Source organism: Carassius auratus, unplaced genomic scaffold (genome assembly GCF_003368295.1).
Source record: "Carassius auratus strain Wakin unplaced genomic scaffold, ASM336829v1 scaf_tig00005214, whole genome shotgun sequence".
NCBI classification, from domain to species: Eukaryota; Metazoa; Chordata; class Actinopteri; order Cypriniformes; family Cyprinidae; genus Carassius; species Carassius auratus.
Window position 1 is genome coordinate 937,435 of NW_020523638.1, and position 26,279 is coordinate 963,713.

Genomic DNA, 26,279 nt, shown 5'->3' on the forward strand with positions numbered 1-26,279 from the left:
CGTGACAGTAGCTCACAGTACTACATGTGCAGGGCGGAGCTTCACATGAACATAACATTGAGAGAGCTTCTAGTTTGGTTCAGTCTGCCACGACAGGAACTCCGAGGCTACAGATGCATCGACGCTGGGTTTATTCATCTTAAAATCCTAGTCCAATTACCATGCAGACAGGAGGAGAAATCCCTCCGTGTCCACCGCCGAGCAACTGAAGCCCGTGAGCTCTTTCCTCATGACAGCAGGACTGGAGATGCGCGCGGGGCTCTCGTGGGCTCTGTCTTCAGGGCGAGATAGCTAGACTTTTCTAATCTTGTCTGTAAGCCGCTTGTTTCTCTTCCACCAAAGAGCTGCGAGTGGGATTTCCTTCGCCAGATTAGACTTTTCTCCAGCTCGCTTCTTATCATGGAGATGCACACGGACGTCCTACTGGTGACTGCAAACGTCGGATCACTGTTTGACAATGTAAGTCGCCTCTGTTTAACTCCCTTACTATTTTCCAGCTGGAATACGCGGCGTAAATGAGTAACGCAGGGAATGATTTGGGCTTTCGGTTATTTCACAACCGCTCCTTTAGCAACTGAACGCAGTTGGCTAGTTAACCTGCCGCTCAACGCTACCTGTATTTCTTAGGTATTTATTAAAAATAATCGTGATATGATTGTGGGTAGGCCAAAACACCCTCCTGAATAGCTGACGCTTTAAACAAACACCGAGAAGCGCGTTTAATTATTTAAGTTCTATACATTTCAGCCTAATAACTCGTTAGATGCCGTTCACAAGGGACGCATTCTTGCGTAATACTGCGCTGTTTTATTAGCAGAAGTATTGTTTAATGTAAACGCGCCGGACTGACGCCGTTAATTTTTCAGCTTTATGCGTCTCGTTTTTTCAAAGACGCTGTATCGAGTTGAAAGAACTTCAACTTTTATAACGCGTCTCCGTTCCGTTGCGCTGCGTCGCGCTGGTTCTGAACGCGTCCTTCGCAAGCGTTCCCGACGCGTCTCTCGCTCGTGATAGAGCTGGACGTTCCCGTGCCTTTCCTCCGTGTTGGAGGTGCTGCAGAGAAACACACTTCAGGTTGTCTTCGCTCCTCTGGGCCTTTCTCGCACTCGAGTCCCCAGTCTAGAGTGATCTCCTCTCCCACTGACGATGTGACTCTGACAGCACCTCCCCGCAGGTCTACCGACCTATCACAAACCGCGCCACCGGCCCGACTGTGTATTCAAATAAAACAGGAAACTGACAGACAGTTTGAGAGTTTTTCAAAGCGCTGCCGCGAAACTGTGGAGCTGAGCTGCTACAGCACTATATAGGGTGCTACTAAACACAGTGATGCGCAGTTAAAATAAGACAGGAGAGTGTTAGTCTACACTGAAGAGACAAACACAAGTGTATGTGAAAGCTGGCAGCAGGTGGTTTTAGTTACAGTAACTAAATCATCAAAAACATGTTCGTTATGGACATCTAGAATAAGAATGTTAGTCCGTGTTTAGGAGAATAAAATGCATGTGCTTATGAACAGTAATAGCTATAATAGCTGCTGTAATAGCAGTAGGGGTTTCATATTCACTAAAACTAAAACCATAAAAAATTGTATGTTTAGTCTACCTAAAATATAATAAAACGTTTTTTTTTTAACTCTTAAACTTTTTTTTATCTAGTTGCCAAGGCAGCATCTATTTTTTTTTTTTTTTTTTTTTTTTTTTTTGGTTTAAACTGTGAGTGTACTAAAATTAAAACAAAACAAATTTTGATGTATTAAACTAAAACTAAACCTAAAATAATAATTAATAAAAACCAAATAAACATATGTACTGTATACTGTATATTTTTGTATAACAAAAACACAACAAAATAACTAAAACGTAAAAATAAAAACAATTAAAATATTAATATAAACTGTAATAGTATCCTAAATAATACTAAAACTAGCAGTTAATGACAATCTGTTCATACATTCCTTAAAACCACGAGGCCTACCCATTTTTATGTCTCCAGTATTTTTATTTTTTATTTTTTTATTACTAATATGTTTTTCTGTTTCACCACTTATTTATTAGTGTTCCTGTAGCTCAATTGGTAGAAGCAGAAGTATATATTAATATACAGAAGGTGCACAGAGTCATTCATGCAAACACAGAACACCATCATGGTAACACACATGATACTGAAATAATGGAATAAACTTTCATTAAACAACAGAAGATGTAACATAAAGCCCAAATGTGCATAACTGATAACATAAACTATTAAAAACATGATTATTTAAACAAAATACTTTCAAACGTGGAGTGTCACGTGGGGAATTCTGGGAATATCAGTTTACAGTTTTTGACTGTGAATTAATCATTTATTTGTTCTTTTTTACTTCTAAAAGCTGTTTTTACAATTTCAAATTTACAGTATTTTACTGTAAAATTACATGAAAAGTCTGGTTAGATCTTTTACAGTTTTTAAGTTTAATAGCACCAGGAGACTGTGATATACTGGGAAAACCACACACAGTTGGAGAATGATTGTTAATTTTTAAACAGTATGTTACAAAACATTTTGAGACTTTTACATTGTATAGAACTTTTAGCTCAGTTTTCTTCATCAAGTTAATAGTTTGTCCGATGCTTGCACTAAAGGCATGTTTGATGCTGTGTCAAATCATGAAGCTTGATGAGGTGAAAATTTGTGCTACATTTCTAAATGATTGGATTTCTGGACGATAAAACAGGAAAACACACATTTAAAGGGCACAAGCATGGCCTGAATGCAAGGCAATATCATATAACAGCCTATAGCATTGTTTGTTTTTTTTCCCTGATAGCAAAAACACAGTAAAAATGTTATTCAGCAAATAAGAATCTCTTTAAAAGAGTGAATTTTTCCCCTTATGCTGTGAATGTTCAGTTCAGATTTCCAGAGTTGTGGTTTAGATGTATTTGTTAGAGCACTGGCTTCACTGTGCATATATGGTGGACTGAAGCTACAAGTGGAAATTTGGCCACGTACCCAGTTTCCTCTGGCCATGTTTGGCTGAAAAAAGCACATGTCACAGTCCATTGTGACTGTAAACAGATGAATATCTTTTCCCAAAGGACTTCAACCCTTTCCTCGCTTCTTTTTTTGAACAGGTCGGTATAATGTTGTAACAGACTTCCAAAAATGGTTACATTTTTCTGATCCACAAGAAGAGTTCACTAGCCCTGTCAAATTTTTCAAGATCCTTGAGTTTGGTGTGTTTAGTTATGATGCATCATGTTTAATGATAACATTTGGGGTGAATCTCACTGAAAAAGTAGAAATGGAATGGAATGCGTTTCCTTAAAGAATAGTGAGCCCAGAGACGATTAATGCTAATGATTTCTATGATCCACTGAGGCATTACCCCAAAGTCCTTACCCCTTACCCCATTTAGTTTCATGACAATGGACAATGTTTGCCCAGCAAATACTGTCATTATGTAAACTTAAAATTGTACTTTACAATGTAATTTTGTAATATATTATTTCGAAATATTTAAATAATAAATCATTATTATTATGCATGACAGTGAAATGATAATGCCATGATACAAAAATAAAAACCCTTCATGTAAAATGAGCGTCTTTTTGTTTATACAGAATATAAATTCAATTTTTTTTATTTTTATAAGCCAAACATCTCTTGATGCATGCTTTATTTTAAAGTTCACACAAATATAGCCGTTGCGATGCATATAGCTAGGAAGTTCTCACATTTGGTCAAGAAAATGTTTGACTGCAATTCTTAGAACAAGAACAAGTATGAACAAGTATGAGTATTAGAACAAGTATGCTATGCTTATTTGCATAAATTATATTCTTGTATTTTCTTGTTCTGTCATGGCAGATCATGAGAATCTTGCCAAACGAGTAAAAGACGATACATTTATGACATCGTAAATTACAACAATTCTGTATTCACATTCTTGTGTGAAGTGTGGTTAAGGCTAAAGACTCTTGTGAACGCGTTTTTGTAATGCAAAGGGTGTTCTGGCAAAGACTGGTTGTTTTTGACATTGCATGCATGTTAGATCAAATCATACTTTCATACAGCTTGTGATGGAATAACCGCATATTCAGGTGCAAGCGTATCTGATGAACTCTTTATCTACACTTCATCAGAGCTGGTTAAAAATGTCTTGTCCCTCCGACAGCGTCCCCTGTAAGACACTGCAGTGCTTACCTACCATTTAAAAAGTCAACTTAGTTCTTCAGTACTTTTTTAAGTTGGATGTTAGCACGGGCTGGAAACTGGCAACAGGAAATGATGCATTACAAATTTGGGAAATTCTCTTGAGAGATGAGATGAAGGAAGTCTCCATTAGCCTCCCCACCCTTCAAATTCACTGGAACTAAGAACACAAAGATAGAAGGCACATGAGCGACAGTCCATTAAAGGTCTTTACAAGATCAAAGTAACACTTAAAATTGCATCAGAAGCAATTTTGTTCAAGGTCCTGTCGAATTCACTAGAAATCACTGTGATCCGGTGATTCTTTCACCGGCCGTGCAGTCAAATCCTCTTGACCTGGTTTCACGGCATGCTTGACAGACTGTGGAAGGGAGTGTCAGCGTTTGCACTCTTTTAAGTTGTCATTGCATGAAAGAGACACAAAAACAAAAGAAACAGAGCAATGTAGCAGTATGTTTGAGTCAGCATGTAGACCGGCAGTGGTCTGTGCTCTGTTACAGTTCTCAGATGAAGTCCTGTCCTTTACATTACTGTTCAGGAGGAGTGAAGTAAATTTCACACTTGTGGTTGTAGTAGAGTGGACCACAGGGCACACATTTGTGACTGTTTTGTAGCAACCAGTGTTATTAGGAAGTGGATCGTGATATCTTTAAATATGTTGTGTAACATTTATTCATTCTGTGGCTGATTTTTTTTTTTTACTGTTACTACATCCTATACTTATCCTTTGAATCGTTAGTCTAATGATGTATGACCTCCATTATTTATGAATCTGCAGTATTGCACAATACTTTAGTCCAAACTTCAGCGCAAAAAAATGTCTAAGTAGTCCATTTGGGATCCTTGTGAAAAATGTTTTTCAACACACTTAAGTGCACTTTTAAAAAGTACACTTTGTAATGATGTTAAAATAAAGTTTTACTTTAAAGTGCATTTTAAATAATTGTTTTATTCTTTTCCCTCGTGTTTTAAATAAATACACTTATTTTGATGTGTCGACAAATATACGTGTAAAGTACTTTATTATTTTAACTGTAGTCTGTTATTCAATATTACAATTAAAGTCCATTCATTTTAAATGTACCAATTGCAAGTTCATCATTATAAATGTATAATTACAGATATACTTTAATTCATGACAAACAAGTTTCAGTATATCATAGTTTCAGTTTGTCATAAATGCTTGTTAGAATTTGGCAGTATACCATATTTAAAAGACTATAGAATTTCATATAAACATGTGCTTAAGTCTAATTTAAAATGGGTCATGTGATGCAATTTCAAGTTTCCCTTTCTCTTTGTAGTGTTACAAGTTGTACATGAATAGATAAGATCCCTAAAGTTGCAAAGACTAAAGTCTTAAACCCAGAGAGATATTCTTTGTAAAAAAGAAAACTTGTCCACAACCTGTTAAAACGCCTCGTTCTAACTCGCTCCCACATGTCTACGTCACTGTGTGGGAAGATTTGCATAACACCACCCAAATGTTCACACAAAGAAAGAAGGCGTAACTTTGAATATCGCTTTTGAGAACTGTTCGTGTGTGCAGACGTTGTACAGTGCAAATCCATGAATTCATGTTCTGAAGTGAAGTAAGCTTCAACAGATTTCCTCTGCTCAGGGAGTAGGAAGCAATGAACACCGTGTAGGGACCATGTCAATGGGAACACAGTTCATGCACGGAGCTCACTTCTAACCAACTGATTATCTGAATTAGGTGTGTTTACAAAGAGAGACATGCAAAATATGCAGAGCTGGGGGGTGCGAGGACTAGAATTGAGAAACGCTGGTGTAGAGTACACTGTAAAAAAAAAAAATCCATAAAAAAAACACAGATAATGTACTGGCAGAAAATTACCAGGACATTTTCTTTTAAAATTCTGTAGATTTACATTTTCTTCTGTACCATTAACGGACAATCCGTTATGCAGAAATTTCTAAAAAATGATTGAATAAGCCTATCTTTAGTAGCAAATATGTCCAGCACAATATTTACAAATTAAACATGGTTTATATTTACCTCATTTCAACATTCTTAAAAGTGTGTTCAGTAGCTTTTATTTGCCTTGTACAGGTGAAGACAAAAATATTATGACATCAGTTAATTTAACAATGTGTAAAGAACCATTGAAAAAGCTTGTATTGTAGAAAACCTTTTAATTTTAAACAGCAACAGGCAGAAAAAGAACGAACGCATGAGCAGGTACCAAATAGTGCTCACACAGATAAAGATCACTATGAAAAAGTCAAGATTCAAAACTTTTCAAATACATGGGAAAAAGCTAATACAAAGACAGCTGTCATTAATATTAACTACTACAGACTTATATTCAATAGTCAAGTGAAATGTTCCAGTGTTGACCCCATTTTCCTATAGGAGAACACAACATTATTTAAAAGGACAGTTCACCCAAACATGTGAATTCTGTCATCAGTTACTGTTCCACATGCATACGATTTTCGAATATAGAATATTTTTAATGAAATCTCTGTCCTTTCTGTCCCTCCATTGACAGCCTACAACTACCATTTTAGTTGGTAGTTGTCTTGTACAGCATTTGAAAATAAAGAACAAGGATTCATGCACTCATGCCTGACATTTCAATGTGAAACTAATAGAACTATACAATCTAAATTAAGAGCAGGGCTCCAAGTGTTTTTGTGCTTTTAATATATCTTGCCATGTGCCAGTTGCCATGTGAGGAAAAAAAACTTTTTTTTCTTCTTTTGCTGCATGTTCAGTCCAAGTTCTTTGTTGAGATTTGATGAAACCTCAAATTGTACATGGAATCTCAAAGTTGTTCATAAATGAGTCTTGGAAGCATTGGTTCCCTTTATTTGAATCTTTGACCTTCATTCAGGATTTCTTCACAGGACGATTGGAAATCACAAATGAAATAAATGAAAGTGAAGTACAGAGTTGACGAAGTTGACAAAGTTGAGATTTAATTATCAAGTTCAAGTTCAAATATTGTTAACTTGCATTTCCAGTGGTCTCCAATTGCATCTGACATGTGATCTTCTCAACAATGCTTTATGATACACTTAAAGAGATAGTTTACCCAAAAATGAAAATTCTGTCATTAATTACTCGCCCTAATGTTGTTCCATGACCTTCGTTCATCTTTGTTCAAACTTTTCATTTTTAATGTTGCACTAAAAATTCAACATATGTATGGGAAAATATAAATGTAAATAAAGAAATACATTGCCGTTTTGCATATTCCATTTCAAATTGAATTTTGCTACCCATATGCTTCCATAAATAATAAAAACATACAAACCCATGATAAGAATGCAGGGGGTGATTAAGATGCACAGTACAGCAGCAATTACAACCTGTCATTAGAAAAGAAAGGAAACACCATGAATGTCATGAACTACTGTCCCTTTAAAGCACAAGACTCACATCGACGGACTTTACATCAGTCAAGACTTTTTAACTTGAGACTGTCACTCGCCAAAAATGGTCATTTTGACAATTTTGTGTTCCTTGGTCTGTGAAAGTGCGAGAGAAAACTCGATGCACTCCTGATGCACATTCTCTGTGCGTGCTCGACGTGTGTGTGTTCACAAGACATTGTGCCAGAAACGTTACAGAATTAATCATGTGTGTGAGTTTGTGTTTAACATAGACAAGACAATAAAATGTCTAAACCTACCTCGTTTGGCAGAAAAGGTGTTGTCCTTGAAGAATTCCATGATGTCAGATCTTCACCTAGTCATAAAATCTCTTAAATAAAGCAAATGTAGTAATGGTGTCTTCTTTTCTTGACAATTGCTCTTCCAGCTCCTGTTGAAGGCATGAAGTGCTCTAAACACAGCTGTACAGCACAGAGCTTTATGACACGCTCAGTAAAAATTACACCACATCAACAACAATTAAAAGTTAATAAACTTTTATTTATAAAACTGAAAGAGAGGACTGTAACACATACCTCCACGTCGAGTAACGTTAAGATGTGACGGTATGCTGAAAATGACGAATGCGATGGCTCCGACATTCATTTGCCAAACAAGCCAGACAGCAACTAAGTTAACAAACTTTACAGTTCATCACATTTAACAAAAAAATGAATGAAGACTGGCTCTCCAAACCCCGAAATCCAACTTTAAAATCTAATTTTGACCTATCAAAATCCGCTTGCTCAAGTTTTCACACCCATAATCGACTGAGCTTCTTGCTCCCACAATGCAAAGCATAATTTAAAAAATACAGAAAAACACCTGTAAAAAACAGTTACAGAAAATTCCTTCAAAATATTAAGGTACTGTTGTTATACCTTATTAATATCATATTGTTGTACTGTATTTTTACAGACCTTTTTTTTTTTTACAGTGTAGCGCTTGTTGTTTGTCGTTTCTCTGATCACAATTGCAGACATAGTTTTATGTTTACGCGACACGTTGCAACGCAACATGTAAAAACACAGTATAAATCATTATAATCCGTAACTATGTCCCCACTTGATGCGACAAATCACTCGTTTTTAATAGGTTTTATTGTTTTTGTCTTGTTGCACGGTGTTTTGACCGGGACACACATCACAATGTGACGAGGGGCGTAACATTTCCGTTACATGTTTGGGGCATTTGACCAATCACAACACACTGGATAGCTGGCCAATCAGAGAACACCACACTTTTCAGACCGAATGTGTTTTTTGAACCTTACACCAAATACACAAAGTAATGTTCTTTTTAGCAACATCATGTTGACCGCTTTAAGTTCATTAAATAATTAAGTTTAGCTAAATTTAGCTGCATTTAATATACAGTTTACTTATTATAATTGCAGTTAATATATATTTTTAATTGCAATAAACATGAATCTAATTGCTTGTCTGAAATGATTACTTTCAGTTTGCACTTAATTATGTTATTTTAAATTATATTTTTCCATTTGAAATGCTCTTTTTAAAAGTATTCTAAAGTGTACTTCCTTTTCCCAAGGGGCTGCTTGAAATACATGTAAAAGATATAACACATCTGAAATATATCATAGAGCCTAGTTCTCACTCTCCACCCTCTTAACTGAAATATCTAAACTGTTTTCTGAACCCCATATCATATTTTAGAGCTACAAGCTTGCTGGCTTTGTCAGGTCAATCTTAATTCCTTTTGCCTACTCACTCAAATGGAAGGCATTTCGGCTATGCATGACCTGCAGTAGCAGGACAGAGATCTTCAGATGAAAATATACATGTATGCAGGGCTTCATTCACTGGAGACTCTTTGACTATAAGCAGATTTTGGTCCAGGTTTCATCTCAGTCTGACCAAGAAACTCCCTTTTAATGTCTTTGATAAAAAATATATATATATTTCTCTAAATTCTTCAGTTGAAAAAGTCATGCAGTTAGTTAATGACATGGAATCAAACAAATGGTTAACGTGATTAAAAAATGATTGCAATCAAACTTTAAAGTAGTTTTTTGTGTTGGTTCAGGGTTTGCATCATCTGAGGTCCTCGGAGGGGTTGGAATCATCTCTTCTCAGGTGTTCAGTCATCTCAGATCTGTGTAAGGGCTGGATTCAGACTGAAGCGTGTGTATTTCATAGTTACCTTGGGATGCCCATCCCATGGCAGAAACAGAGAGGCAAATAGAGAAAAATTTGCGTAGCTGCTGTTCAAATCAAGCAAAGAACGATAATGTGCATTTTGGTCAGATATAACTGGAGTACAAGGTTATGAGACACATTATGTGTATGCTTGGCTAAAGAGATGTGTTTTTAATCTAGATTTAAACAGAGAGAGCGTGTCTGAACTCCGAACATTATCAGGAAGGCTATAGTTTGGGAGCCAAATGTGAAAAAAGCTCTACTTCCTTTAGAGGACTTTGCTATCCTAGGAACTACCAAAAGTCCAGCGTTTTGTGACCTTAGGGTGCGTGATGGGTTGTTGTGTGGGAGAAGAGTTAGGTAGGCAGGAGCTAAACCATTTAGGGCCTTATAAGTGAGTAATAATATTTTGTAACCGAGACAGGACTTAATAGGTAGCCAATGTAGAGATTTTAAAATTGGGGTAATATGATCATATTTTCTAGACCTGGTAAAGACTCTAGCTGCTGCATTTTGGACTACCTGTTAACTGAAGATGGTTTGGGTTGACTCTTTTAATAGATGTTTTAGATGTGCCATGACTCGCCCATGACTGTTGGAAACCTGCTTCTCAAAGCCAGCGCTTCAGAAACATGTTCAACAAACATTTGATCAGAATTTTCCCACCATTTACATGCATACAGTACAGTACACTCACTTTTAAATGGTTTTTGCTTTCAGTTTTATTTATGTATTATTAATGCATTATGTTGATGCTTTTCTTTTGCACTGTTGTGTATCCTTACAAACACACAATAGCCTCATTTATTGAGTTTTTGGATGAAGTTAGATCAGGTGTCTGTCAGCAGCATATGTTGACTGCATATACGATCATCTCGGTAGTATTATATTTGATACTATATTGTGTAGACCAGTTTTGTTTCTTGTGTAGGATAAAAGTAGAACGGCTGTACTGTACTTTCACCGACTCGTCTTGATAAATATCACATCCACAGCTGCTAAACTGTTTTATTGCCATTTAAAAGTCAACTGTGAAATACAAACTAAATGTGCAAAGTGCAAAACACACCTCTAATGTATAATCTGTGCGGTATAGGTATTACTGTGTTCATTGCATTATCTATGTCTGTCTCCCCGTCTAGTTAATTTAATAGAGAACTTTTTATCCATTTAAGATGAGAGTAAACATGATGGAAGCACTTGCCTATAAATGGTTTGTTGAAGAATTCAGTGGCAAAATTGCCTGAAACATTACAATTGAAAGCAGTCCTATGTAATGTCTCTTGTTACTGAATGTGCTGCAGAAATCCTTTATCCAGTAAATCTAATCCTCACTGCAGTTTAAGCTGACGGCCGAGGTTAATCAGACCATATTGTTAGTATTATAAAAGCTGTCTAACAGGGAAATCTGGTTGTTGTTCTCAGGTGGGTGAGATTGAAGGAGACTGGCTGCGCGAGTTCTTCACGGTGAGTTTGTTGCCTTTCATTCAAACACACACATTTGATGCTGCTCAATGTAGCGTGGTAGAAAAGCTAAACACGAGCTGTTTTAAACACGCTCTGTACATTGTCAGAGCTGTCCATCTGTTCAAACCTGCTATAAACACACATATAACACACCTTTGCAGAGTGAACTTTACTCTGCTAAATGGACCCTGTAAATCTAAAGGTGTTGGTCTCATTTATACAACCTGTCTTTTGTGCACCATAAAATCATGTTATGTTATCTGCTGTGGTCATGTTATGAGCACAAGGAAGTTAAATCACAGTTTTCATGATTTTCCTGCTAGATATAATGTGTACACAATCTCTGTTGCCTCTTTTACATTGGATATACATGTATATAAATCATCTTTTACCTGCAGTGCAGAGACATTCACAAGCTGCACATGCAATAAAGAACTGCTTTGTCAAAAGAAGACATCTGCAAGTTTTTGATAGATTGTAAGAACATTATCCACATGTCCTGTTAGTATTTTTGTGTTAACTGCTGCAAACGATCTAGTGCATGAGTGAACTTTCCGAATGAATCCAACTGAACCATAAACAGTTTCAGTCTTTTTGCAAACCTGAAATGTCATGGGCGAAATCCAGTCATTTCTATAGGATTCTATGCATTCTGGAGTTTCATATGAGGGCAAAAAAGTTCCCCATATCAATCATCTTCAAGTTGTTCACATGAATTTGCTGCACTGAAAGCGACTTCTGTGTGAGCTGTGAGTTTCATTGCTACATTATTAACAAAGGACAATTTGTTTTCCCCTGCAATATTTAGCAAACACTATTGTGACTCTAGCTTTAGGCAATTTATTTAATTGTAATAACTAAATGCAGTTGGGTCATTGTTTTTGGTGCTGTACCTTTAAGTTGTCTGTGGTTATGGTGCTTATGAGTCTTATTTTTGTGCTGCTCTATCTTTAAATAGCAGAGTTTTTGTTAAACTGAGACAAAAATAATCCACACTGAAATGTTTTGGGCAAACACTCCGACTGACATGAACAACACAGTGTTGACCATTTACCCATGGTACTCTAATGGTAAGACCTTCTGGGGTTAGGAGTGATATTATCTATCCTGCTCCCTTCTCTAGACAAGTTTCTGAAGACAGAGTGGCATAACTGACGTCATTGTAAATGTGGAAGGTCAAGTGTTGATTCATTCTTCTCACATCAAAAAATTGGAAGTGAAAGTTTGGAATGGAAAGATTTTGCTGCTCAGTTTTTAATAAAGGATCAATTTAAGTTCTGTTTATTATAGTATGTTTTTTATTTTAAATCAGTGTTCTTATATGATTCTCAGGATGTGATGCTTGAATTAATTTAAAGGTGCAAAAGTGGAGAATAATGAATTGTATGTCTTTATGTAAATCATATCTCCTAGACGGTGCACATGTATAAGCCACGCTTCGTCGCCCTGCACTTTCAGGAAGTTGGTGGAAAGGATTATATGATGAACATGGGCCACGCAGAGAACTTCTTCTGGTGAGATTACGGCTAATTCTGGACTACAAACTAGTAACCTTATTAAAAGTACTGTAGTAGTGCCATCGTTCTGTACAGTGTCAGTATCAGATAGCAGCAAACCACTGATTACTATGTTTGTATACCATGTTATTTACATATTTACATGTACTCTGAGTTTTTTTTTTATTAAAGAATATTGTGGTCCTGCAATGTCACATGTCCAAATAATGTGATAGCGATACTATATTTTCAGTATTATTTTGGGATGACAGCTATGAATTAAACAGAATGAAAAAAATTACTGTATTTATTGTTTTCATTTTAATATATATATGCAAGAATTATAATGTTTTTATCATTGTTATAGGTCCATAGAGTCCAGCTCTGAGATGGCCGACTTCGACAGAGTCTGTGTATATGTAGACAGTCATTTCAAGGCTGTTGACAGTTTCACGGTGAGTGATATGGCTGCTGCAGTATCTGATTTCACATGCTTCCTTAGTGATTTAGTTCAAAGGAATCACATCTATCCATTATGGATTCTCTTAATGTGTTGACTCTTGTGCTACTAGCATTGTAGTTGGTTTGTATGTCCACTAGGTAGAGCTATATAACCATTTTGAGTACTGCCAAAACCCCACCTCACTCACTTTCCTGTTATTGAAGTGCTATTCTTGTGTATAATCACAGTAGTGCCTCAAAGTTAAAGGCATAGTCCATCCACCTAAAATAAAAACTAATATTTTTTTTTATATTTAAGTCAATTATAAAAAAGCACAATAATAGTGTTTTATACAAGTTGCACACTATATTGCAAGTCTTCTGAAGACATCCAATAGCAAGTAACAGACCACAATTATATTTGTTTTAGAACTTATAATTGTTCCCCCAGTGAGCTGTTAGCTTCTGCACTCGAATAGATGAGATAAACTTTAGAACAAGATCAGTCCAGTACATGAACAAATCAAACTTATAATTTCACCCCTCTTGTGTTGATTTGAATTGGACAAAGTGCTACAACAGATCTTAAAATATGAAGTTATGCTAAATAAATTATACACTGGGGTCCAAAAGTCTGGGAAAGACTGTTTTGAAAATTAGGATTCCGAATTTAATTTAAACCTGCAAACAGAAAATGTTAGAATTCTGAAAAAAAAAAATATATATCTAAAAAGTAAGACATATAGTTTCTAAACAAAAATACAAACACCTCTTGAGTATGTTAATTCTTATTCAATTGCTGTCTAACAAAAGTGATGGACCAAAGACAGAGCCCTGGGGCACCCCTTTAATTTCTCCCAGTAACTTAGTAAAATCTGTAAAAAGAGAGAAGTTGCTGGTGTTTGGCAGGGTGTTAACCCTCAGCCCATCCAGATGAGAGGTGCTCTGTGTGTGTGTTTGTACGCTATGTGTTAGGTCTGTACCTTGATGGACTGGGTTAATGTGCAGGAGTGGCCAGGCAGCGGACCGAGTCAATACGTTTAACTCCAGATTAAAACTATTGATTAGGCCCCTCTCATCTGAACATGATAAATAAACTGAAAGTCTACGTGTGTGAGTGAGTGAGTGAGTGAGTGAGTGAGTGTGTATTTGTTTTGTTGATGCAGGAGGGTCAGTGAGTTTTTCTTTACGTGCACCCTTTGCCAAACCTTCTTCACTTTTTGTTACCAAATTATAAATGCATCTACCAATATTGAAATGCCATACTCAAATCATCTTTGTCAAACCAAATTTGGCCCTTCACATGAGCCTGTTTCAATGTTCCAACACACACATACACACACATACACACACTAAAATAGAGATCAGCACACTTATAGCTTTACACCTATCTTCATCAATCAGGCCAGTGCAGCGTTTAATAAAAATGTATTGACTTAAAAGTGATTTTTTTATCTAAACACCATTTGTACGATGAGTGTGCCAGACGCTCTCTGCATTTACACACACACTCTCTTCCCAGTCAAGCGATGATTCACAACCCTCAGAAAACTAATTACAAATCAATACAGATGATGTGAGACAAATGAGAATGAAGGTGGGTGTTAACACAACTGATGGCGGTGTGTGTGTATATGTTAGAGAGCGTGTGTGTGAGTTTATGCACTGCAGTGAGGACCTTCTTTTTAAAAAGTTGCAAAATTTTTAAATTTAAATTTTTATTTTATGCCATTACACAGTTTTTTGTATTGGCAATCAAAGAGACACATATTCCCCACGCCTCAGTGGTATTTAAAATACAGTAGATCCTTGGCCACAGCATTTAATGATACTTTACTGCAATGAATTAGCTTTTATTTATTTAGCTTCAAAGTGTGGAAGAGTCAAAATCTGGAAGTATTTTAGAATTTTTTCATTTAAATATATATTTTAAAATACAATTTATTTCTGTGATCAAAGCTGAATTTTCAGCATTATTATTCCAGTCATAATGAGTCACATGATCCTTCAGAAATCATTTTAATAAGTTGATTTGCTGCTCAATAACCATTTCTTATTATTATCATTGTTGAAAAAAACCCTAGCATTTATTTGAAATCTAAAAAAAAATCAAACTTTTACTCACCCCAAATATTTGAATTACATTGTATAAATATTCTTGATAGTCCTTTTTATGTTTTTAAAAGTCCTTCAAAAACAAAAAAGTGTCACATGCAAAACATCTATTATAATATAATTAACATTTTAAATGGTTTTAAAATTATAAATATATATATAGATAATATATATAAATTATTTTAAAAAAAAATCATATATCATAATATGCTAACCAGCCAAACTTTAACCCCTTGTTCAAAACAAGTTGAAATCCAGTCATTTCTCAGTCCAGTTCCCAATCTCCGTGTCCCACCAGAGCTGTTGCACTTGTGTAGTGCATGCACCTGCTGTAATGTCCAGTCTCTCAAGACTGGTCATCTAGAAAGAACTGTCACATCAAAAAAACATAATTTCTCTCACAAGATTTATATCTTTCTCCTGAGATGGATATTTTGAAGAAATCATAAATGTGTGTATGTGTTTCTGGTGTGGCGTGCTTCATGTCATTTTTCTCTGCCATGCATTGAGCTTGTGTTGATTGTTTTAATTTTCTGTCCGTATTGATCTCTACGGGGCTGGATTGATGTGCGCTCACTGGAGCAAGCAGCTAGTACATTAAATCCATTCAGCGCGCTGTCAGAAAAGATGCAGGAAATGTGTGCGTGAGGTTTGTGAGTATTGCATGGGCAAATCTGGATGTTGTTTAGGTAGCAAAACTATGGGCAAGTCTATGATGGGAGACTTCAGAAAGGCTGTGACTGTTACAGTGTCTTAAAAAAAGTCAGGGTGGAAAGATTATGATGTGTGTGCACACCATCAACGTGATCCAAAATCAAAGCAGCTCTTCAGACACCGGGATCTCTGTGTGAATCCCTGCTTGTGCATGACTTTAGGCTGTCAGGTCATTAGCCCAGTATCCAATCAGGACATCATTAGAGCTTCAGAAGATCACATCAAATCATGCATGATTGTTTGGTTGACTGATTGATTTATTTGATTTTAGGCTCTGGGAAGCATGTATTTCATCCACAAGTCACTGAAAAATATCCTACAATATGACTTCAATGGTAAGTTTTTTTATTTGTATTTATTATTATTATTATTTATATATTTTTTACTAATATAAGGTATTAAGGATGAAGTCCAGGTTATATCACAAAATCAGAAGACACAAATATGTGTAAAAGGGATAATATACGTCTCGTACTGGAGTCCTGATCACCCTTTTGGGGTTTAATATGGAGTATGTCAAGCTGAATGTGCATCATCCTTCTTATTACATGCGTATCAAGCAAAAAATAAAAAATAAAAAGAGTAGTGCAAAGATATATAAAACAAAACAGTAGTAGAGTGGTCAGCTGGTCATGCATTGTTACCTGGATGAGCCGAGATGTATTCTGGAGTATTTGTACACTAAATGATGAATGGACCGAATTAGTTTTTTTAGGAGAGCTGTGTAACTGCAAATTATATATTTTTCTTCTAAAAATTAAGATAATTTTTTGGACCATAAAGATTTTTGCATTGTGACAATATTTTATTTTAAGCACATCACCAAAATATTATGTCTAATCATTTTAACATGAAAAATTATGGCATATTATCTAAACTGTAAAGTATCTATACATCATTAAAGTACTTTAGTACTGCCATTAATTTATGCTATGTGTTAACTGAAAATGTCAGAATTACGGTCATAAAAAACACTGAGAAACACCATTGGAAGTTACTGAAATTAATAATGTGAAGTAAAAACATTGGATACTTTGCAGTAATGAGAATGGTATAAAATGGTATATTTTCTCAAAATGATTTATTACTATATATTATAGTATTAGTATTCATGTAAATGTTTAATAAAATGTTTGTTAGATGAATCAGATATCTGGTCATTTATTTCCAGGGAATTATGTAGTGAAGTGAGTTAAAGGGTCCAAGGATTAAACATGTGAATTATATTTTGCACAAAAATAAAACAATTTTGAATAGAAAAATGTGTAATAAAGTTAAAATAAAACACACAATCTCACAAGTCGAAAAACAACTCATTCACTGCTATTAGCAGAGAGATAAATTTCCCAAATAAACGTGCTCCTTCGACTCATTTGGTTAGAGTCTGATAGAACAGGACTCTAGTCACAACATCTCATGAATAATCTCTCACCAAGAGGACTAATAGAAGAGCCATTAAGATCGTTGGCCTATCAGATCAGTGTCTCATAGATCCTGCGCTCACAGCCTACAGCCGCGACACCACTCCAACATTAGTATATTGATTTGACATTTGCATGTTTTTCTCACAATATGTCTTGTTTGTTTATTCCTCCTCCTGTAGTGAATGAGTTTAAAGACGTCTCAGGACATAACAAGTACGTGGGTTCACTGGAAGGAGTGACTTCCATGGAAAAAGAGAAATTCCCAAAGAACTTTTGGCCTGATGTAAGTATTGTATTACTGCGTGTGAAGTGGAAAGTTTTATTTTTTAAACTATTGTTGTGAATTCTTATTCACTTAAGAGTCTCATGTGTCACACACTTCTGTTTTGACTACATTTTTAGGGATGCACCTGTTTATTTTACTCCTACTTGTATTGTTTAAATTCTCCAGTACAATGCATACAGCATTTGTTAAATAATCCTTTAAATACAAGAACACACAGTAAGCAGAACAAATGAGTTCCTTTGTACTGTACTTGAAAATTACTAGAATACAGTTACTTGCAATTACAGGGAAAAAAAATAAAGTACTGGTACTTTCTTGTCTCTAAAATTAGATGAATGCATCTTTAATGTTAATATGCATATGTATGTGCATTTAATTACAGTTCAAGTGGTCCAGAAAAGGCTACATGAGGACACGATGGCTCATTCACAACCAGTATGTTTGCACACTTTCGAGATGTCTCTCATAATTTTCTTTACAGTCTGTCATGCATGTGTTTTCTGGGCTCAGTGTGAAGTGTGTTAGCAGTGTTAGTGGGTTATCAGAAGTGCATTACTTGCAGACATGTGGCAGCAGTACAAATAGAGAAGTACAGGAACTGAAGACTGAGTGATAAATGAATGGAGCCTGTGAACTCCATCCTTTAAGCTAATGTCCCACATCAGTCACAGAGAGCGACGGGACTGATAGACACCCCTCCCCCAGTTTAATCATATGTCTTGTGTTGATCTGTGTGTGTACAGGGGTTTAGATTTGGTGAACGTTCACCTGTTTCACGACGCCTCCAACCTCATCGCCTGCAACTCTAGTCCATCAGTGTATTCTGGAAACCGCAAGAAAGCGCTCAGATACGTCATCAACAGGTTTGTGCTTCGGAATCATGCACTTGAATTACTCACATGAGTTTGTGTTAATTAATTCAAGAAATAAAAATGACAGTGAATGCAAAGACATGAAATTATAATTAAATACTATTCATTAGTGCATGTTATATATCCCTATATTAATTAATGCAGAAACGTTCGAAAGAACAAAAATGAATATTTCCTGAATATTTACTCACCCTCAGGCGATACAAGATGTAGATGCATTTGTTATTTTATCGGATCAGATTCTTAGGAGCATTGCATCACTTACTCACCAATGGATCCTCTGTAGTGAATGGGTGCCGTCAAAATGAGAGTCCAAACAGCTGCTAAAAACGTCACAATAATCCACAAGCAATACACACCACTACAGTCCATCAGTTGTCTAGTGGGGCGAAAGTCTGCATGTTTGTTTAAACAGTCGCTTCTGGCAAAAATCCATAATTCATAACAACACTTCATCCAGTAAAAAAAATGTCCATCACCTGTTGTCCTTTCATATTAAAATGCATCTACATATTTGTTTAGAACTGTTTTGGCTTGTAAACAATGCTTGATCTGTGAATATATTTCTCACCTGATTCAAACGACACTCTTTTTTGACTGGAGAAAGCAATATTTATAGATAGCGTACTCAAATTTTAGCCGGAATGGTTTGAAGTTATAATAAATGTGTTACAAACACACAGCTTTTCACTTCACTGGAGTTGTGTGGATTACTTGTGGATTATTGTGATGTTCTTATCAGCCGATTGGACTCTCATTCTGACGGCACCCATTCACTGCAAAGGACCCACTGGTGAGCAACTGATGTAGTGCTACATTCATCCAAATCTGTTCCCATGAAGAAACAAGCTTATCTGCGTCTTGGATGGCCTGAGGAAGAGTGAATTTTAAGCAAATTTTTGGGTGAACTATTCCTTTAAACCAAGGCCACATACAGTGGAGAAACATAATATAACACTATAATATCATAATGCATGCATCATGACCAAATCAAAGCCTGAATAGGATTAAGTCCCAGCTAAAAATATTTCCAGTCGAATATTCTCTTACACGCAGAAACACATGCTGTGTCATGTCGTCTTTCAGCACAAAAGACACTGGATGTGACGTGGTTGCGGCTCTTGTTTCAAACTCTTGCTTTTGTCTTGCAGGATATCAGATAGCAGCTACAGTCCTTTCCCCTTCTTTCTGTTTGGGGATTTCAATTTCCGCCTTGACACACTCAGTCTAGTACAGGTAGATCTGACTGATATATGTCCTGCATAACCACTGAACGCATACACACATGAACTATACGAAGATTCATATGTGTGTTTCTCTGTGAACAGAACCTCTCCATGTCGGCTGATATCCAGACGGTGAAAAAAGACAGCAGCAACGAGGTCGAAAAGATCATCTGTGAAGAGAAGGACAACGACCATAAGGTGAACATCTACTTAAAAAGCAGTCTCTGTTTCAAATAAATAAGTAAATCCATAATATGATATGCTGATTAACTTATCATAAAGAATAAAACTTAATAGTGGCAGCTGAAAATGTAGCTTTGCATGACAGGAATAATTTGCATTTTAATACATGCAATATTATTGTAAATAAACAAATATTATAGTTCGCACCGCATTTCAGATCAAATAAATGCAGCTTTTTGTGATATATTTTGTAATTGTTTTGCAATTATTTATATATATTTTTAATATAAAAATTACAGTTTTTACCTATTTTTTATGATTGTGTTTTTACAGAGCCTCCAGCAAATCTAGTGTCACACTTGCTTCACTAAGACTTTGCAAACATAGATCTTAAAGGCTCTGACTTTGCGTCCAGGAGATGATTAATATTTTCTTTTTGTGTGCGCTCAGACATATCCAGTGCACTGTCCAGCCAGATTTATGGTTTTTGGAGGGGTGATATTGACTTCTTGCCAGTCCAGAAAATGCGAGCTTGCATTTAGATCGCTCCCGCAGACGTGTGCTTCATTTTTTGTGCCAGCAAAGTTGGAGATCCTCTCCGTTCTTTGCTAGTTTTTTATCCCCTGCATTAACCCCTGTCCTTCTCTCCTCACCTCTTTGTCTTTCCTGTGTTTATTTCCCCTTTACTCTTGTTTTATTCCGTTCATTCTTTCTTTCTCTCCTTTTTTTAACCACTCCATCACTAGGTCCTCCTCCACATAGAGACCAAGTTATTTGCTTACTTGCACCAGGCCGTGTTCAGAGAAAACAACGGGAAAGAGGTCTGAACTTTGTTTTAACAAATTGTAAACTGACTAGAGTTTCACAGATTATAATTTAAATAGTGTATCAGTAAAAAAGAGTCTGTGCTTATGTGTTGTTCTGTCTTCCAGCTGCTGAAGTACGATAAGGAGATCTCTGAATTTGACGACGTCCTCACAGAGGAGGACATCCACTTTCCTCCCAGGTGAGCAGCTTCAACAAGTCTTGTTAAACACTTAAAGTGATACCTAAATACTCAACTGACGAGAGACTTTTAGAAACATTACAAAAGTTGTGTGAAAGTGTGTATAGATGATGTATTGTAGTAGTGAGTCTGAAACAGTGATGTTGCTCGTATCTTGTTTGAATGTTTTCAGTTATCCATACAGTGAAGACTACACTAAACCTACACAGTACATGAACACGCGATGCCCGGCATGGTGCGACCGCATCCTAATGTCCCACAGCGCCTCAGACATCATCCACCGGGTGAGATTTAATGGCATCTTAATTAAGTTTGTTGCGCCGTAACTAAATATTTTCTTACTTTTAACAAATCCAGGGGTTTAAATGAATAACCGGTTGATTTATTGTGTGTGGTCTGCAGAGTGAAGAGGATGAGATTGGTGTTGTGTATGACACACTGGGCTCCAACATCTGCATGGGAGACCACAAGGTACTGTGCATCCTATTTTTATTACAAGAAATAAATGAATAGCAATGAATGAATCAGTGAATTCTAATGTTTATCTTTTATGTCTTGTCTCCAGCCGGTTTTCCTGTTTTTTCAGATGAAGTCGATCACACATTGACACACAGTACTGGTAGAGTCAAAGGGTGAGGCATGGGATTTTCCTAGAAGCATAAAACTATCAGATTGGGTTTTGATCAATATATGTGATAAATATGGACAATATGCCAACAGTTTTAATACGCAAAGAAATGCAATTAAACACGATTGGCAGATAATTAAATTCTATTTTCATATATGCTTTTATAAATTACCAAAAAAAAGCAAATAAAACCAATATAATTAACTTAATTTTTATGTTAAGGATTTAAAATGTAAAATATTATTATGCATGGTGAGCGGCTTTAAAAAATCTTGTTTACCCACTATATTTAATAGTTCAAAATATTATAAACATAAAAATCAAAGCATAATATCATTCTGAGCTTCTAACAGGCCAAGATATATCATAGATGTATACAAATATTAAGCAGTAATTTTAGCCATTGGTTTAGGTTCAGCAAGATTTAAAATGAAATAAATATTTTCATTCTTTCATTCAGCAGGGATGCTTTCAGTTGCTCAAAAAATGGCAGAAAAGATGGAAATAAATGCTGTCTTAAAGAATCCTGAAAAAAAGTATCACTGTTTCTGCTGAAATATTACGGATAGCTAATATCAGAAATATAAAGATAGCTAATTCATGTCATTAATGTTTTAATATTCACTGAGTCAACGTGGAATAGTTGTACTTTTACAAATGTATTCGTCCTGCTGCAGGGCAAGTGAAAGAATGAAGGCGAAAGGTGATTAAAATGGTTATTTTTGCCAGAAAAGCTACTACAGGCATGTATACTTGAACTTAGCATGTTGAAAAAAGGCGTTATTTGTCAACTCCCCAAGTACACATCTCCTGTTTCTGGATGTAGTCCTAGAATGGCCATCAGTCCGCCCGAGGGCTGTCCTGATGTTCCCCGAGGAGCCGTTAGCAGCCCCTCGGCCCTCATTCACAGAGATGAAGCACCTCAGTGCTGCGTGATTGAAGACGGCTCCTGATCTATCTCTGGTGGATTCTCTGTCTCTTAAGCCTACGCAAGCAATTCTGTAAAGCAGCAGTGTTCATTAATTACAGATACACAGAACACACATCTATTGGCATTTTTAGGGCAATGATTTTGTTTTGCTGCCAGTTTTATGTGTGTTCTATAGGTTACGCTTGTCTAGGGTTTGGACGGCTTTACTACTGCTGACTGGTCTGTCATTTAGTGGTGTTCGATTATGGACATTATTATTCCCAGATACTTAAATCAAAGAGTTGGGGTCTATATGTATATTTACTGTTTAATATTATGTGTAAGATCATGCCATATACATTGTAAACCATTTCAGTTGGCTAAAATAGTTATACCATTTAGACCACTTTGAATGTAATTACTGATCAAGAAAAAGTGGAGTGGAGTAGAAATGACAGAAACGATGAGTAATGAGTGGAAACAAAGATGGTGTTTTATAATTTTATAAAATAAATATGAATATAAAATAATGTACACTATACAGTATAGTACAGGATACAATACCAAACAATGTCCAACACAGAACTGTACAGAGATTGTGATACAGTCAGACAGGTGAACAGGCAAGGCATGGACGCTTTATTCATAAAACATATATTATATATTTCATTCTCAATGACAATTCAGAGTGCCTTACACTGGTTTAAATAGGAGGGAAATTTTAAATAAAAAAGAGCATTTAAAATTACTTTAGAACATAAAAAAACGTTATTATTTAAAATGGTTTGAAACTAATAAAATGGAATGAAATATAGCATAATACAGTGTTTCCAATGACAAAATGACACATCACCTTTAAAACTAGCTTATTTGTGTATGTGTGTGTGTGTGTGTGTGAGTGAGTGTGTGTGTGTGTGCGTGTGTGTGTGCGCGTATGTGTGTGTGTGTGCATTAATAATAATAATAATAATAGTGGAATAAACTAATTTTATTAAGATCAAGTATACACTATAATGTGATTTTTAATGACCCATTTCCTTCAGTAATTCATTTCGATTGCCTATTAAAAGTAGTACATGTCAAATACCCATAAACCAAACTAATTAGTCAAGTCGTTCATGTGCAAGTCTAATGTTTTCATACATTTTATTTGGATCTGTTTAGATAATAACCACTTTTTTCTCTCTCTTTATCAGGGCTTCCTGTGCTGTTGACGTGTATCTAGAGGTTATTCTGTGGACATCTCTGCCGATCACAAAAAGCACACACACACACACACACACACACACACAGCAAGACATGAGCAGACCCCTACAACACCCAGCGCACAGGACTGTCAAACTCAAGTCTGCACAAAACACAGGAACTGTTTATTTCTGAAAGCCGTGTCCTCTGCTTTCACGATATACATTTAACAAAGACTTCAAGTATGTTCAGTGTGACTTCAGAAATACCTGAACGAAGAAAAACAGGACACAATCAAGAAAGACCGAGAGAAAGAACACAAAGGCACTTCTCAAAGCTCTCGACTCCTCACTTTTCGGTTCACACTTTACATAGAGTATGTAAACTTACACGGATTACAGTGGAAAAGCTTTAAAATTACAACTCCATTCGTTTGCTTTCACAGTAGGCTACTCTTGTGAATACAAGTATGCAAAAAAAAGATAGAGAAAGTAGCACATCATATCCAAACGCGAGCTGCTGCGTCGCACAAGCTTTGGTTGCTGTTTCAATCTAGAATCTGAAATTGCTTTGCATTGCAGTTCATCATAAGCATTTCAAAGGGTGTAGGGCTTGTTCTGGTAAAACACTGTTCAGCTAGTAGCTTTTCAGTTCTTATACTTCTTGCATGTGCGGGTATAGATTCATAAGCGCATGTTTTTGCATTTACACTGGCCTCAGCACTTAACGGCTGTCAGCTTCAGTCATTGTCTCTGCGGGGTTGTTAGTCAGACTCTCGGATCGATAGAATATGTACAGGACAGCAAGGGACAAGTTATAAAACCATTAGCGCTTGTGAATTATGGAAATCCCACCCAGAGTGCCCTGGCCTGGAAGCCCCCCAGACTTTTAATTAGAGCACTAGAGCAATGTGAAAGCTAGTGTGGAGCGTAGCGTGCTTGTTGTTTTAAGTGCGTGTCGAATCTTGGGTATCTGGTATTGTTTAATAAAGTTTATCAGCTCTGTATAGTATCTCAATGGTGTTGGTCCAGCGTTAAGTCCGTTTAAAGCTAGTCATAATGACCAGTTATCATATTTTGTCTGGTTAATATGCTGGTTTGTAAATTGCTTTATTCAATGCTTTATGAAATTACTTTAAATTGTAAATACGTAGCGCTTCTTAACTGTTATTGAATCACCTTGTTTCGTTTTAATTGTTGAGGAAATGTTTAGAGTCACATATGCTCCGAAAAAAGGCTAGTTCACCCAAAAATGAAAAATGGCGGTAAACAAACAGTTGATGGTAGCCATTGCATTTTTTCATACAATGGAAGTCAATGGCTACCATTAACTGTTTTTTTTTACCAACATTCATCGAAATATCTTCTTTTGCTGAAAGAAATTCACATAGGTTTGGAACAACTTTTGAATGTGTCATTTTCGGGAGAGCTGTCCCTAAATAATCAGAAGCTGGCACACTTTTATAGTAAAATGTCCCTTTAAATGCAACATGTTCCTCATTTCAAATCCAAAGCAAACAATTTACAAACAACCTCTACAAGCAATTAAATCCAGATATGACAGGGCCGTGGTTTCTCACCCAACATGAATTTATTGATTGAGTCGATAGAATCTGAACACCCCATGCATAATTTACGCACAAGGGTTAAATGGTACGGCCCACCTGTCAATAATGGACTTGTTGTAGTTGATTCATGGTATGGTCAACATAATTTACTGTTCTCGAGGGCATCGCTTCAAACCGTGGTTCAATAGAAGGCCACGGAGCCGCGCTAGGAACGGCATTGATGTCATTTAGCATTTGAGATTTTACAGACAAACACAAACACTACAGTCTTTTGAGATTTATGTGCACAGTTATTAGCATGCTAAATTAAACGTGTATGTAGCCATTCATGTTTGGGGAACTATTTTACTTTGCAGTGATGTGAGCATTTTTTTTTGTTGTTGCAATTGTGAAATTAGACATTGCTTATTTTATGTTAACCTTTTTCTTAAAGTTATTTCTACTTTCTGTTTCTTTCATTCTTCTTTTCTTTTTTATTAAAACTGTTAGACTTGTTTGAGGCGGTGGAATGGGATCTGCCGAAACGTGTTGAAAAATCCTTTCTATATTATTAAATATTTTCTATCCAGAAAATGGATAGTGGTGGAAAGTTTAAGATAAATGGTGACTGCTGGGCCAAGGGAGACTTGTCGATAAGATCATAACATTTGCCATTTGAAATTATGGGTTGTTCATAAGGCTTAAACACAAAAATAAATCTGAAATAATATTCATCCATAAAAAATTGCAGAAGCAGAAAAAGTGATTGACACACAATACTTGATACTGTGCCAAATATTCGTTTGTTTCCTCACTTTTTTTGTTCCATTTTGTGACTTGTGACAAACCTTGTGTTTGGTAAATGCAGTAAGATAGCTGTACCTCGTGTGCTGCCGAATGTTGACTGGCCTGAAACGTTCTAAAGAAACTGTACTATATCTTCTGCAGCACCTATGAATGTCTTTTCTTAAATATATTATGTCTTATTTCCTAATAAAATGTATATATTCATCAACTGA

At 36.0% G+C, this 26,279-nt stretch overlaps 1 protein-coding gene across 1 annotated transcript; it reads left to right on the forward strand.

Moving 5' to 3' along the window:
* Positions 1–26,279, forward strand: inpp5l (inositol polyphosphate-5-phosphatase L). Its single transcript, XM_026244119.1, has 16 exons — positions 1–459; positions 11,187–11,228; positions 12,642–12,742; positions 13,092–13,179; positions 16,266–16,329; positions 17,598–17,701; positions 18,087–18,139; positions 18,448–18,567; positions 19,728–19,812; positions 19,905–20,000; positions 20,732–20,806; positions 20,918–20,991; positions 21,164–21,275; positions 21,394–21,462; positions 21,557–21,623; positions 23,726–26,279. The coding sequence occupies exons 1-15, from the start codon at positions 400–402 to the stop codon at positions 21,596–21,598; spliced, it is 1,185 nt and encodes a 394-aa protein (XP_026099904.1). The 5' UTR covers positions 1–399; the 3' UTR covers positions 21,599–21,623; positions 23,726–26,279.